The sequence below is a fragment of the Hypanus sabinus genome, chromosome 3 (assembly GCF_030144855.1).
Source record: "Hypanus sabinus isolate sHypSab1 chromosome 3, sHypSab1.hap1, whole genome shotgun sequence".
NCBI classification, from domain to species: domain Eukaryota; kingdom Metazoa; phylum Chordata; class Chondrichthyes; order Myliobatiformes; family Dasyatidae; genus Hypanus; species Hypanus sabinus.
This window is the reverse complement of record NC_082708.1, coordinates 190,392,849-190,405,156: the sequence shown is the minus strand read 5'-3', so window position 1 is coordinate 190,405,156 and position 12,308 is coordinate 190,392,849. Positions and strand designations below refer to the sequence as shown.

The 12,308-nt window shown below is 44.9% G+C and overlaps 1 protein-coding gene across 1 annotated transcript in view; it reads right to left on the bottom strand.

The window, feature by feature from the left end:
• znf638 (zinc finger protein 638) overlaps nt 1-12,308 on the bottom strand; it is a 113,336-nt gene that overhangs the window by 13,861 nt on the left and 87,167 nt on the right. The window contains exons 18-19 of the mRNA XM_059963493.1: nt 6,798-6,832; nt 1,528-2,692 (exon numbers count right to left, since the gene is read on the bottom strand). Of these exons, the coding sequence (XP_059819476.1) occupies nt 1,528-2,692; nt 6,798-6,832 (1,200 nt within the window). The remainder of the gene's footprint in view (nt 1-1,527; nt 2,693-6,797; nt 6,833-12,308) is intronic.

Genomic DNA, 12,308 nt, shown 5'->3' with positions numbered 1-12,308 from the left:
TACAGTTTGCAAGTGCACAAGGGGACAAAGATCTTACTTTTTGGAGAAATGTCCTCTGGTCTAATGAAACAAAAATTGAACTGTTTGGCCATAATGACCATCATAATGTTTGGAGGAAAAAGGGTGAGGCTTGCAAGCCGAAGAACACAATCCCAACGGTGAAACGTGGGAGTGGCAGCATCATGTTGTGGGGGTGCTTTACTGCAGGAGGGACTGGTGCACTTCACAAAATAGATGGCATCATGAGTAAGGAGAGTTATGTGGATATACTGAAGCAACATCTCAAGACATCAGCCAAGAAGTTAAAGTTTGGTCGCAAATGGCTCTTCCAAATGGGCAATGACCCCAAGCATACCTCCAAAGTTGTGGCAAAATTGCTTAAGGACAAAATCAAGGTATTGGAGTGGCCATCACAAAGCCCTGACTTCAATCCGACAGAAAATCTGTGGGCAAAAAGCATGTGCGAGCAAGGAGGCCGACAAACCTGACTTAGTTACACCAGTTCTGTCTGGAGGAATAGAAAAAATTCCAGCAACTTATTGTGAGAAGCTTGTGGAAGGCTACCCAAAATGTTTGACCCAAGTTAAACAATTTAAAGGCAATGCTATCAAATACTAAAAGTGTATGTAAACTTCTCACCTGCTGGGAATGTGATGAAAAAAATAAAAGCTGAAATAAATAATTCTCTCTACTATTATTCTGACATTTCACATTCTTAAAATAGTGATCCTCACTGACCTAAGATGAGGAATGCTTTCTAGGATTAAAAGACAGGAATTGTGAAAAACTAAGTTTAAATGTATTTGGCTAAGGTGTATGCAAACTTCTGACTTCAACTGTATATCTCCTATCAGTTTGTACACCTTTATCACCTTTCATCTTTCTCCACTCAAATGAGAAAAACTGTTACTCACTCAACCTATCCTCACAAGACACCCTTTCAAAACCTGACAATCCCCCCTACTTAGTGTTGATCATTTACAGAAGCTCTTCTCAGTACTGAGAGGGGAGAATGACCCCAGTCATCAAGCTGAAAGTGCGTATCCAGCAGATAGTGCAACGGAGTTTCAGCAAATTGTGTTTCTGCAGAGACGAGGAATGGGAGGGAGACAAAGCACAAGAGGTAGTTACAGAGTAACCCACACAAAATGCTGCAGGAACTCAACAGCTCAGCTAGCATCTATGGAGAGGAATAAACATTTGAAGTTTTGTCCTGAGACTCTTCATCAGGACTGGAAAGGAAGAAGGGAAATGCCAGAATAAGGTGGAGGTGATAGAAGAAGCCAGGTGGATGGGTGGGGTGGTGCAGAAGAGGTTGGGAGAGGATAGGTGGAAAAGATGAAGGAGGAATATGATGGAAAGGACAGTGGACCATGGATGCTTCCTGACCTGCTGAGTTCCTCCAGCATGTGTGCATTGCTCTAGATTTCCAGCATCTGCAGAATCTCGTATTTATGAGAGGCAGTTGCAGGACAAGTTACATGCAGAGCCAACAGCCTGGAGTGCAGGGACTGTTGGGAGATTTACCTTGCTCCACATGTATGATCTGTAATCCCTGTCCCTGTCCCTCTGAAATTGGGAAACATGCCGGCGGCTGGATCGGAATTCCTTCTCTCTTTGATGCGAAGAACTTCTCCTTCCACTGTCTTCCTTGGATGCGCTTCTGCCCCGTGATGGAGTGCCGGCTTTTCCTGTCTCCCTGGCTGCATGCTCCCTCCTTGGCGGAGCGTTCCTCTTCTCGCTCGACTTGGTTGCGCTGCTCTCTTTGCCTGTTGGCTTTACAACCATGGACTTGGGCGGCCTGGCAGTGGTGTTGGAGGGAGTGGTGGTGCTTGGTGAGGGGTTTGTGGTTCTGGGTGGTGCAGAGGGGGTGAGGGTGGACACAGGTGCAGTGTCTTCCTCAGCGGTAGGTGTCCCTGCAGGGGCCATGGTACCCGAGACAGGACTGGCCTTCTCTACAGTCGCATCAGAAGGTTCAGACATGGCGGACGTGGGACAGGCCATTGCTTTGCCGGAAGCTGCAGCTGGTTTCAATGCCACCTCAGAGTCTGCTGTTGTGACTGTGGAAGTGGAAGTGTTACTGGGCACAGGGCTAGGCTTACCAGCGGGTACAGCAGTGGGTTTAAGGGCTGCATCCGGCCCTGTTGCCCCCTCAGTGTCCTGTGGTGGTTTAGTCGTGGTGCTGGTGGCCTGGCCAGTTGTATTGATGGGCTTGGTCTCGCAGGACTCTGCGGGCTTGGCTACGTTGCCTGCGGCAGGCACTGCTGAGGACTTTCCCATTGTTTCGGCTGCAACCACGGCAGGCTTGGATGGTGCGTTTCGGTTCACCGGAACAACTTTGCCAGCCTGGCCCGACTCTGTTGAACCAGAGGTCAATACAGTCTCGCCAGCCACTGTCCCTGAAGCAAATGAAGCTGGAGGCTTGGTGGTGAGTGGGGTGCTGCTGATGGTACCTGCACTGGTAGCAGAAGGCTCAACAGCAGTAGTGGGGACCACATTCTGTGGAGCTGGCCCTGTCGTGGTTGCTGCCACAGTGTCAGTCTCTGGAACAGAGGCCATGGTTACATCTGGCTTGGTGGACTCTGTCGTGGTTTTGTCACTTGAAGTACCCTGGGCTTTCTTATCATCCGTAGACTCTGCTTTCTCAGCTGGTTCAGTTTCCATCGGTTCTGGTCCCTTGCTGGCATCACCACTGAAACATTAAAGCAAAGAGTTTGTACGTTCTCCCTGTGACCAGGTGAGTTTTCTCCCACATAGGTATGAGTTAGTAGGTGAATTGGGTGGCATGGGCTCAATGGGTTGAAGGGCAGGTTACTGAGCAGAGCCTCTAAATAAAAATTAAATGGGCATGAGCTGATGGCCTGTTCTGAAGACAGTCATCACAGCAATAGCTTCTTCCCCACCACCTTCAGATTTCTGAATGGAGCGTGAACACTACCTCACCATCTTACTCTTTAGTACTATTTATTTTTATATACTCTTATTACAACTTATACCAATTGTTTAAGCTTTGCAATGTACTGCTGCTACAAAACAACTAATTTCATGACATAATTAAACCTGATTTGGACTCCCTCGCTGTTCTATGTAATATTTCATTACAGCCACCTGCCAGGATGTGCTGTTTTGGACAACCGACTGCTGCACGGTGGCAGACAGGAAGGGTCTACAACCGACTGCTGCACAGTGGCAGACAGGAAGGGTCAACAACTGCTCAGCACATCACCGGCACTAACATATAATAACGGTGCATAAGGGCGGAAGAGGCAGTGGCCGTGCCTCTGGCACAGAGTCTGGCCTGTGGCTCAGAAGGGAAGGGAAGAGGATGGCAGTAGTGATGTGGGACTCTATAGTCGGGGTTCAGACAGGCGATTCTGCGGACGCAGGAAAGAAGCTCAGGTGGTAGTTTGCCTCCCGGGTGCCAGGGTCCGGGATGTTTCTGATCATGTCCAAGGTAACCTGCGGTGGGAGGGAGAACAGCCGGAGGTCATGGTACATTTTGGTACCAATGACATAGGTAGGAAAAGGGAAGAGGTCCTGAAAATACTACAGGGAGATAGGAAGGAAGTTGAGAAACAGGACAGCAAAATCTCAGGATTACTGCCTGTGTCACGTGACAGTGAGAATAGGAATAGAGTGAGGTGGAGGATAAACGTGTGGCTGAGGGATTGGAGCAGGGGACAGGGATTCAGATTTCTGGATCCTTGGGACCTCTTTTGGGGCAGGTGTGACCTGTACAAACAGGACAGGTTGCACTTGAATCCCAGGGGGACCAATATCCTGGCAGGGAGGTTTGCTTAGGCTACTGGAGAGAGTTTAAACTAGAATTGTTGGTGGGGGGGGGGGGAACCGAACTGTAGAGATTGGGGAAGAGGTTAGCTCACAAATAGAGAAAGCTTGTAGACAGTGCCAGAAGCAGGATAGGCAGGTGATAGAGAAGGGACACACTCAGACCGAAGACTTGAGATGTGTCTATTTTAATGCAAGGGGTGTTGTGAACAAAGTGGATAAGCTTTGAGTGTGGATCAGTACTTGGAGCTATGATGTGGTGGCCATTACAGAGACTTGAATGGCTCAGGGACAGGATTGGATACTTGAAGTGCCGGGTTTTAGATGTTTCAGAAAGGACAGGGAGGGAGGCAAAAGAGGTGGGGGCATGGCACTGTTGATCAGAGATAGTGTCATGGCTGCAGAAAAGGTGGATGCCATGGAGGGATTGTCTACGGAGTATCTGTGGGTGGAGGTTAGGAACGGGAAGGGGTCAATAACTTTACTGGGTGTTTTTTATAGGTCGCCTAATAGTAACAGGGATATCAAGGAGCAGATAGGGAAACAGATCCTGGAAAGGTGTAATAATGACAGAGTTGTCATGATTGGAAATTTTAATTTCCCAAATATCGATTGGCATCTCCCCAGAGCGAGGAGTTTACTTGGGATGGAGCTTGTCAGGTGTGTTCAGGAAGGTTTCTTGACACAGTATGTAGCTAAGCCTACAAAAGGAGAGGCTGTACTTGATTTGGTATTGGGAAATAAACCTGGTCAGGTGTCAAATCTCTCCATGGGAAAGTATTTTGGAATTGAATTTAGGAGCTGAGAGGTAATGTTGCAGCTATATAGGACCCTGGTCAGACCTCACTTGGATTACTGTGCTCAGTTCTGGTCGCCTCACAACAGGAAGGATGTGGAAGACATAGAAAGGGTGCAGAGGAGATTTACAAGGATGTTGCTTGGATTGGGGAGCATGCCTTATGAGAATAGGTTGAGTGAACTCGGTCTTTTCTCCTTGGAGTGAGGGAGAAGAGGTGACCTGATAGGGGTGTACAAGATGATGAGAGGCATTGATCGTCTGAGATAGTCTGAGGCTTTTTCCCAGGAAGAAATGGTTGCCACAAGAGGACACAGGTTTAAGGTGCTGGGGAGTAGGTACAGAGAAGATGTCAGGGTTAAGATTTTTACTCAGAGAGTGGTGAGTGGGTGGAATGGGCTGCTGGCAACGGTGGTGGAGGTGGATACAATAGGGTCTTTTAAGAGGCTTTTAGATAGGTACATGGAGCTTAGTAAAATAGAGGGCTATAGGTAAGCCTAGTATCTTCTAAGGTAGGGACGTGTTCGGCACAACTTCGTGGGCCGAAGGGCCTGTATTGTGCTGTAGGTTTTCTATGTTTCTAACCCTGCTCATGGACTGTTTGTTCCATTCGCTTTAGGGAGCAGGAACTTAGCATTCATGCTAAGATCATCTGGCTCAAAAACAGTTACTTTTCCCTATCAGTACGGCTGCCAACACCTCCACCCACTAACCCACGCCTCCACACCCCTAACCACCACTAGTTTATCATTTCCTGTCAGAATGACCTTACGTTTAGACACTCCCGTGCACAGCATCACACTATGGACATACAATCAATGTACATCACCTGTCTTACGTATGTATATTTATTGTTTTTTTAATTCTTGAGCTCTTTATCTTATGGATTTGTTTTGTGCTGCACTGGATCTGGAGTAACAATTATTCCAATCTCCTTTACGCTTGTGTACTGGAAATGATATTGAACAATCTTGGAACATGGCTCCTGGGTCCAGTAGAACTTCACGCTGCTTCCTACTGCTGGCACCCTGTTCTTCACCAGCTCCGCACTGCTGCTACTCCACTTCATGAATGGACCAAGATTTTGCTTTGGACTGCCACCCACTGTGGAATGCTCTAGCTCGGGTGTCAGGTGGGTTCTTGGGTATTTACTCTTGGGGACTCTGTCCGTACACCAGGTATGGCTTTGGGCATCCGATACAACCTGCCACAGAGCAATGCTGTAGAGGGAAACGCAAAAATAGTCGCCAGACTTCACACGCACCAGGCCACGTGCCCTTTGTTGGAAATCTGTAATTTTCTTGATGGTTTAATAATTATCTGTTCGTATTTTATATAACTATTTATATACATGTAACTGTTTAGTATGCTTCCTAGGGGGCACAGTATGTATGTGCGGCTGCTCAATCTGTCCCCTAGTGATTATATTTCTTCTATAGATGTACCATGGATAGTGCTCTGACAGGTATGGTATGGGCAGAGCAGTTGCTACTGCACAGGACCGAAAGAAGTTACAGAAAGTTGTAAGATTAGTCAGTTCCATCTTGGGGACTAGCCTCCACCGTATCCGAGAATCTTCAAGGAGCGGTGCCTGAGAAAGGCAGTGTTCATTTCCCAGGACGTGTCCTCTTTTCATTGTTACCGTCAGGTAGGAGATACAGAAGCCTGAAGGCACACACTCAGTGATTCAGTAGCAGATTCTTCCTCTCCGCCATCCGATTTGTAAATGGACATCGAACCCATGAACATTGCCTCTATTTTTTTCCAGTATTATTTCTGTCTTGGACTATTTTTGATCTAACTATTTAAAATACACATAAACTTACTGTAACCTATTTATTTTCTTTGTTATTATATATTGCACTGCTGATGCTAAATTAACAATTTTCACCACATGTACCAGTGGTAATAAACCTGATTCTGATTCTGGAAATTTCTGAAGGTTCTCTGGTGCTGCATTATTTGAATAGGGTCTTTCTGATTGGCTGAGTATTATCTGCAAATTTAAATGAAATGTTTCTTGTCTACAGTACGTGTACAAATAGCTTTAACTTGACCTCTATCACTGTCAGTTTTTCAACTTTCTTTGTTCTATTAATTCTGAACAAAATGATCATTTCATGCCTCTTTCCTGACTTCCAAAACAAACTTGGATTATAAAATATGAGAATGCAACATTCCCAATGCTATGGGATCACTCTGAGAAGCTTACCTCTCCTCAGGCAGCTGGTCTTCCTTTCCTTGATTCTGCAACATAAGAACAAAGATTGCGTTAAGTTTCATCAATTTAAACACACGCACAATGGGAAGGAATAGATGGAAGACAGTTCAGAAATCCTTGCATGCAGTACACTCCAATGAGAAAGGGTTGATTCAGAGACAGAGAGAGACACACACAAGAGTGGGAGAGGGGGAGGGGAAGAGGAGACGGGGAGAGAGGACAGCGGGGAGGGGGAGGGGGAGGGGAGGGTGGGAGAGAGGAGAGAGGAAACAACGCAAGTTTGACTGGGCAGTGATAACTCGGGCACAGCAGCACAGTAGTGTAACAGTTAGCACATTGTTTTACAGTGCCAGATATTACTGACCACTGCTGTCTGTGAGGAGCTTGAATGTTCTCTGAGTGACCACACGGGTTTCCTCCTACATTCCAAAGATGTACTGGTTAGGATTAGTGAGTTCTGGGTAAGCACGTTGGCGCTGGAATCATGGCGACACTTGCAAGCTGCCTCCAGCATAATTCTCGTGATCTGATTTGATGCAAATGTTGTATTTCACTGCATGCTTCAATGTAACCATGACAAATAAAACCTCCCTCTTTAGAATCGCCCAATAATCTTCCTCTTAAATTGTTTCACCTCTTAACATCAACAGGGAGATGGAGGGAGGTCACAGAAGCTACCAGACCAGCCATACTTACCGTAGACCACACCAGCAGCTGAATTTTCTACAGTGACTCAACCCTTCTACAGTGTTATCTACAAGGCAAGCAATGGGAGTGTGCTGGAATAGCTGTATTTGTCTGGGTGAGTTCAACTCTCAAAGGCTGAAGGGTAAAACAGACTGCTTGAATGGCACCCCATTCAACCCTACTGAACATTCGATCCCACCACCACTAACATACATTGGTGGTAATATATACCATCTCACAGTAAAGTCATTACAGCACTAGGGATCCTAGGTCCTGAGTCATCGAGCACTACAGCACAGAAACAGGCTCTATGGTCCATTTAGTCCGTGCCAAACTATTATTATGCCTAGTCCCATCGAGGCATACCTGGACCATAGCTGTCCATGTACCTATCCAAATCTCTCTTCAATGGTGAGTCATTTATTCTGCATTCATCAATATCTAGCATCAATATACAGGTTTCCCCCGCAATCCGAAGGTAGAGCGTTCCTATGAAACCATCTATAAACCGAAATTTCATAAAGCAAAGAAGCAATTACCATTAATTTAAATGGGAAAAATTTTTGAGTGTTCCCAGACCCAAAAAGTAACCTACTAAATCAAACCAAGTAACACATAAAACCTAAAATGACACTAACATATAGTAAAAGCAGGGATGATATGATAAATATACACCCTATATAAAGTAGAAATATTGTATGTACAGTGTAGTTTCACATCAAAATCGGGAAGACAGCGAGCTAAAATCGATTTGGTGAAAAAAATTGGCACGTATATGCATATGCAAACAACTGCCCGCACAAGGTTTCACGGTCATTGTAGTCTTTCTCAGGGTAAACACACGTATAAAGTGGTTGTCTTTTTTTCATAAAAGCGAAAATTCTCTTTGGTTAGCAAAAACAGGTACTAATGTAGGTCTTTCGTAACAGTTGTCATAAAGCGAATGTTCGAAAAACGGGGGACACGTAGTCCTATTTTTAAAATGCAATTGTAACTCCCTGGGTCGCCTCAGGCTCGCTCAGCTCGTTCTTGTCTAGGGGGAGCAGCCTTCGGCCCCGCCAAACTGGGTAATCAGCTGGTGTGGATGCTGTGTGATGTCCCCGCCTCGCCCATAACCAGACAGTACACCATATGCGATTAAATGAGTACAATTTATAAAGGTTATTATAACTAAGTGATTAATAACGATACAGTATATATGAAGAGAAAATTAAAGAAAAGGCGCCAAACTTATCAGTCCAAACCACTTCGTGCACAACCGTTGGAGCTCAATTACTGAAGTCTTCTGGCCACCATTCGATCCCCTCCGAACTCCTCGACTCGCAGCTCAGGACCCTCCGAACTCCTCGACTCTCCAAACAGCTCAGGACCCTCCGAGTGGACAACCAAGCACATCTAGCTTCATCCACCCCCCCCTCCTCGGAGAATCTCCCGGCCTCGGACCCCCCTTTGGGGTCCGATCCTCGCCCAGCTTAGAGCATTGCATCCTCTCTCTCGACCCCCTCGCGCCGATCTGCCCAAAAGCCCGTCAACAAAAGCTTACAGACTCAGAAGAAAGAACATTAATCCCCATTTGGTTTACAAAGGAATACCATTCTCGTTATCAGTAAATTAGCATTCCTGCTAGTTAACAAAAGGAAACCCTTTCCCAACAGTAACAAAGAAAAAAAAGAAACCCCCTTTACACAATCAAATATAATATAACAGCACAGGAACAGGCCCCTCAGCTTACAATGTTGTACCAAACCTAATAATAATCAAATGGCCATCTAAACTAATCCGTTCTGCCTGAACAATGCCCATATCCATTTTCCTCACATTCATTTGCCGATCTAAACGTCCTTTAATAGGCTCTAAAGTACAGAGGCATGCAAAAGTTTGGGCACCCCGTTCAAAATTTCTGTGACTGTGAATAGCGAAGCGAGTAAAAAATGACCCGATTTCCAATGGCGTAAAGTTAAAGATGACACATTCTTTAATATTTTAAGATTACATTTTTATTTCCATCTTTTACAGTTTCAAAATAACAAAAAAGGAAAAGGGCCCGAAGCAAAAATTTGGACATCCTGCATGGTCAGTACTTAGGACAGCCCCTTTGGCAAGTATCACAGCTTGTAAATGCTTTCTATAGCCAGCTAAGAGTCTTTCAATTCTTGCCCATCTTCCTTGCGAAAGGCTTCTAGTTCTGTGAGATTCTTGGGCCATCTTGCATGCACTGCTCTCTTTAGGTCCATCCACAGATTTTTCGATGATGTTTAGGTCGGGGGACTATGAGGGCCAAGGCAAAACCTTCAGCTTACGCCTCTTGAGGTAGTCTTTTATGGATCTTGAGGTGTGTTTAGGATAATTATCCTGTTGTAGAAGCCACCCCCTTTTCATCTTCAGCATTTTTACAGATAGTGTGATGTTTGCTTCCAGAATTTGCTGGTATTTTAACTGAATACATTCTTCCCTCCACCAGTGAAATGTTCCTGTGCCACTGGCTGCAACACAAGCCCAAAGCATGATCGATCCACCCCTGTGCTTACCAGTTCGAGAGGTGTTCTTTTCATGAAATTCTGCACCCTCTTTTCTCCAAACATACCTTTGCATTGCAGCCAGAAAGTTCCATTTTAACTTCATCAGTCCACAAGACTTGTTTCCAAAATGTATCAGGCTTGTTTAGATGTTCCTTTGCAAACTTCTGACACTGAATTTTGTGGTGAGGATGCAGGAAAGGTGCTCTTCTGATGACTCATCCATGAAGGTCATATTTGTGCAGGTGTCTCTGCACAGTAGAACAGTGCACCACCACTCCAGAGTTCGCTAAATCTTCCCGAAGATCTTTTGCAGTCAAACGGGGGTTTTGATTTGCCTTTCTAGCAATCCTACGAGCAGTTCTCTTGGAAAGTTTTCTTGGTCTTCCAGACCTTAACTTAACCTCCACTGTTCCTGTTAACTGCCATTTAATTACATTACATACTGAGGAAACGGCTACCTGAAAACACATTGCTATCTTCTTATAGCCTTCTCCTGCTTTGTAGGCATCATTTATTTTTAATTTTCAGAGTGCTAGGCAGCTGCTTAGAGGAGCCCATGGCTGCTGATTGTTGGGACAAGGTTTGAGGAGTCAGGGTATTTATAAAGCTTTGAAATTTGCATCACCTGGCCTTTCCTAATGATGACTCTAAAATTGTACAAAACAAAAATAATACACTAATCTTGCTTAAAATATTGAAAAAAAATTTCATCTTTAACTTTATGACTTTTGGAGATTAGTTCATCTTCTACTCACTTAACTATTCACAGTAACAGAAATTTTATCCAAACTTTTGCACGCCACTGTATCTGCTTGTACCCCCAACCCAGGCAGCACATTCCAGGCACCCACCACTCTACAAAAACTTTCCTCTTTACGTCTCCTTTGACAGTATGCCCTCTCACCTGAAATGTATGTCCTCTGGTATCAGACATTTCAACACTTGGAAAAAGATACCGCCTCTACTCTATCTATACCTCTCATAATCTTATAAACCTTGATCGCCTCTCAGCCCCTGCCGCTCCAGAGAAAACCCAACTGATATCACCTAACTTCCTCCTCTGTCTTTGAGACAGATGTCAAGTATGCGTAACTGTTCCCATTAATCCAATCCCCTGCTGTTCATATAGGATAAGTTTTCGATATTTCCTGGTCAGTGAACTGGACAAAGAAGTGATCTTGACAGGTGAGAGGAGCACGTTGGCAGCTCTGATTACCTCCCAATACCAGCAGCTGATCAATGATGCACAAGGAGACTGCAGCAACACAATTTCTGCTGGAAGAACTCAGCGAGTCAAACAAGATCTTGGGGTGGGGACATTGCAGATATTTTGGGTTGAGACTTTACCCCAGCAACTTATGTTCTGTAGATGACATTGCAAATGATCGAATGCAAAATCTCACAGCAAGGAGAAGTAAATAAGTAGAATTTTTTGGTCAACATTACAGGCTCTTCAGCTCACAATGTTGTGCTGAGCTTTTAAGGTCAATTTAATGGTTAAATTCTAACCCTTCCTTCCCACAAACCCCATTTTCCTATCACCAATGTGCTTATCCAAGAGTCACTTGTGTCCCTAATACACCTGCCCCCCACTGAAAGCATGTTAGCATGTTTGATATACCCAGCACTCTCCATGGCAAAAAAAACTACCCCTGATATTCCTACTATCCTCCAACCGCCTTAAAATGACACTTTCCCATTTCCATCTTGGGGAAAAAGTCTCAGGCTGTCCACTAACATTAATCAGAAATAAATTTGAAACACTCTGATCTCTGATGTCTCCCTGCACTGGTGAAGCATCCCTCGAGGTTTTGAGCTTGGCTGTGGGGCTGGAGCCAATGACCAAGCTGAAAGAATGAGCTGACAGATGCACAAACACTTACCTATCTCTGCAAACACAATACACTGGTGCACTGAACGTGCTGAGTATGAAAAAAGGAAAAGCTATGATAATGTGATCCAAGAGGAACCATTAAGTAAAAACTTCAGAGGAACATTATGGTGTTAAACTTGAGCGAAACAATCCTTTGATCAATTGTGGGGTGAGTGGAGGGAAATGGGTCCAGTTAGCAGTTCCCATGGCCCCTCACCTTCTGAGTTTCGACAGCAATTTGTATGTTGCTCTGCATTTCCAGCATCTGCAAAATTTTGTGTTTATGATTTGGCACCCACTCACAGGCAAAATCTGCCCTTCTTGTTGCGGATCAAGAGAGGTTATGCAGTTTAGGATGGGCAACTCCTGTCTGCATAAATCTAATTAAACTGCACAAGGCAAGTTTAAGCAAAAAGTGCCGCT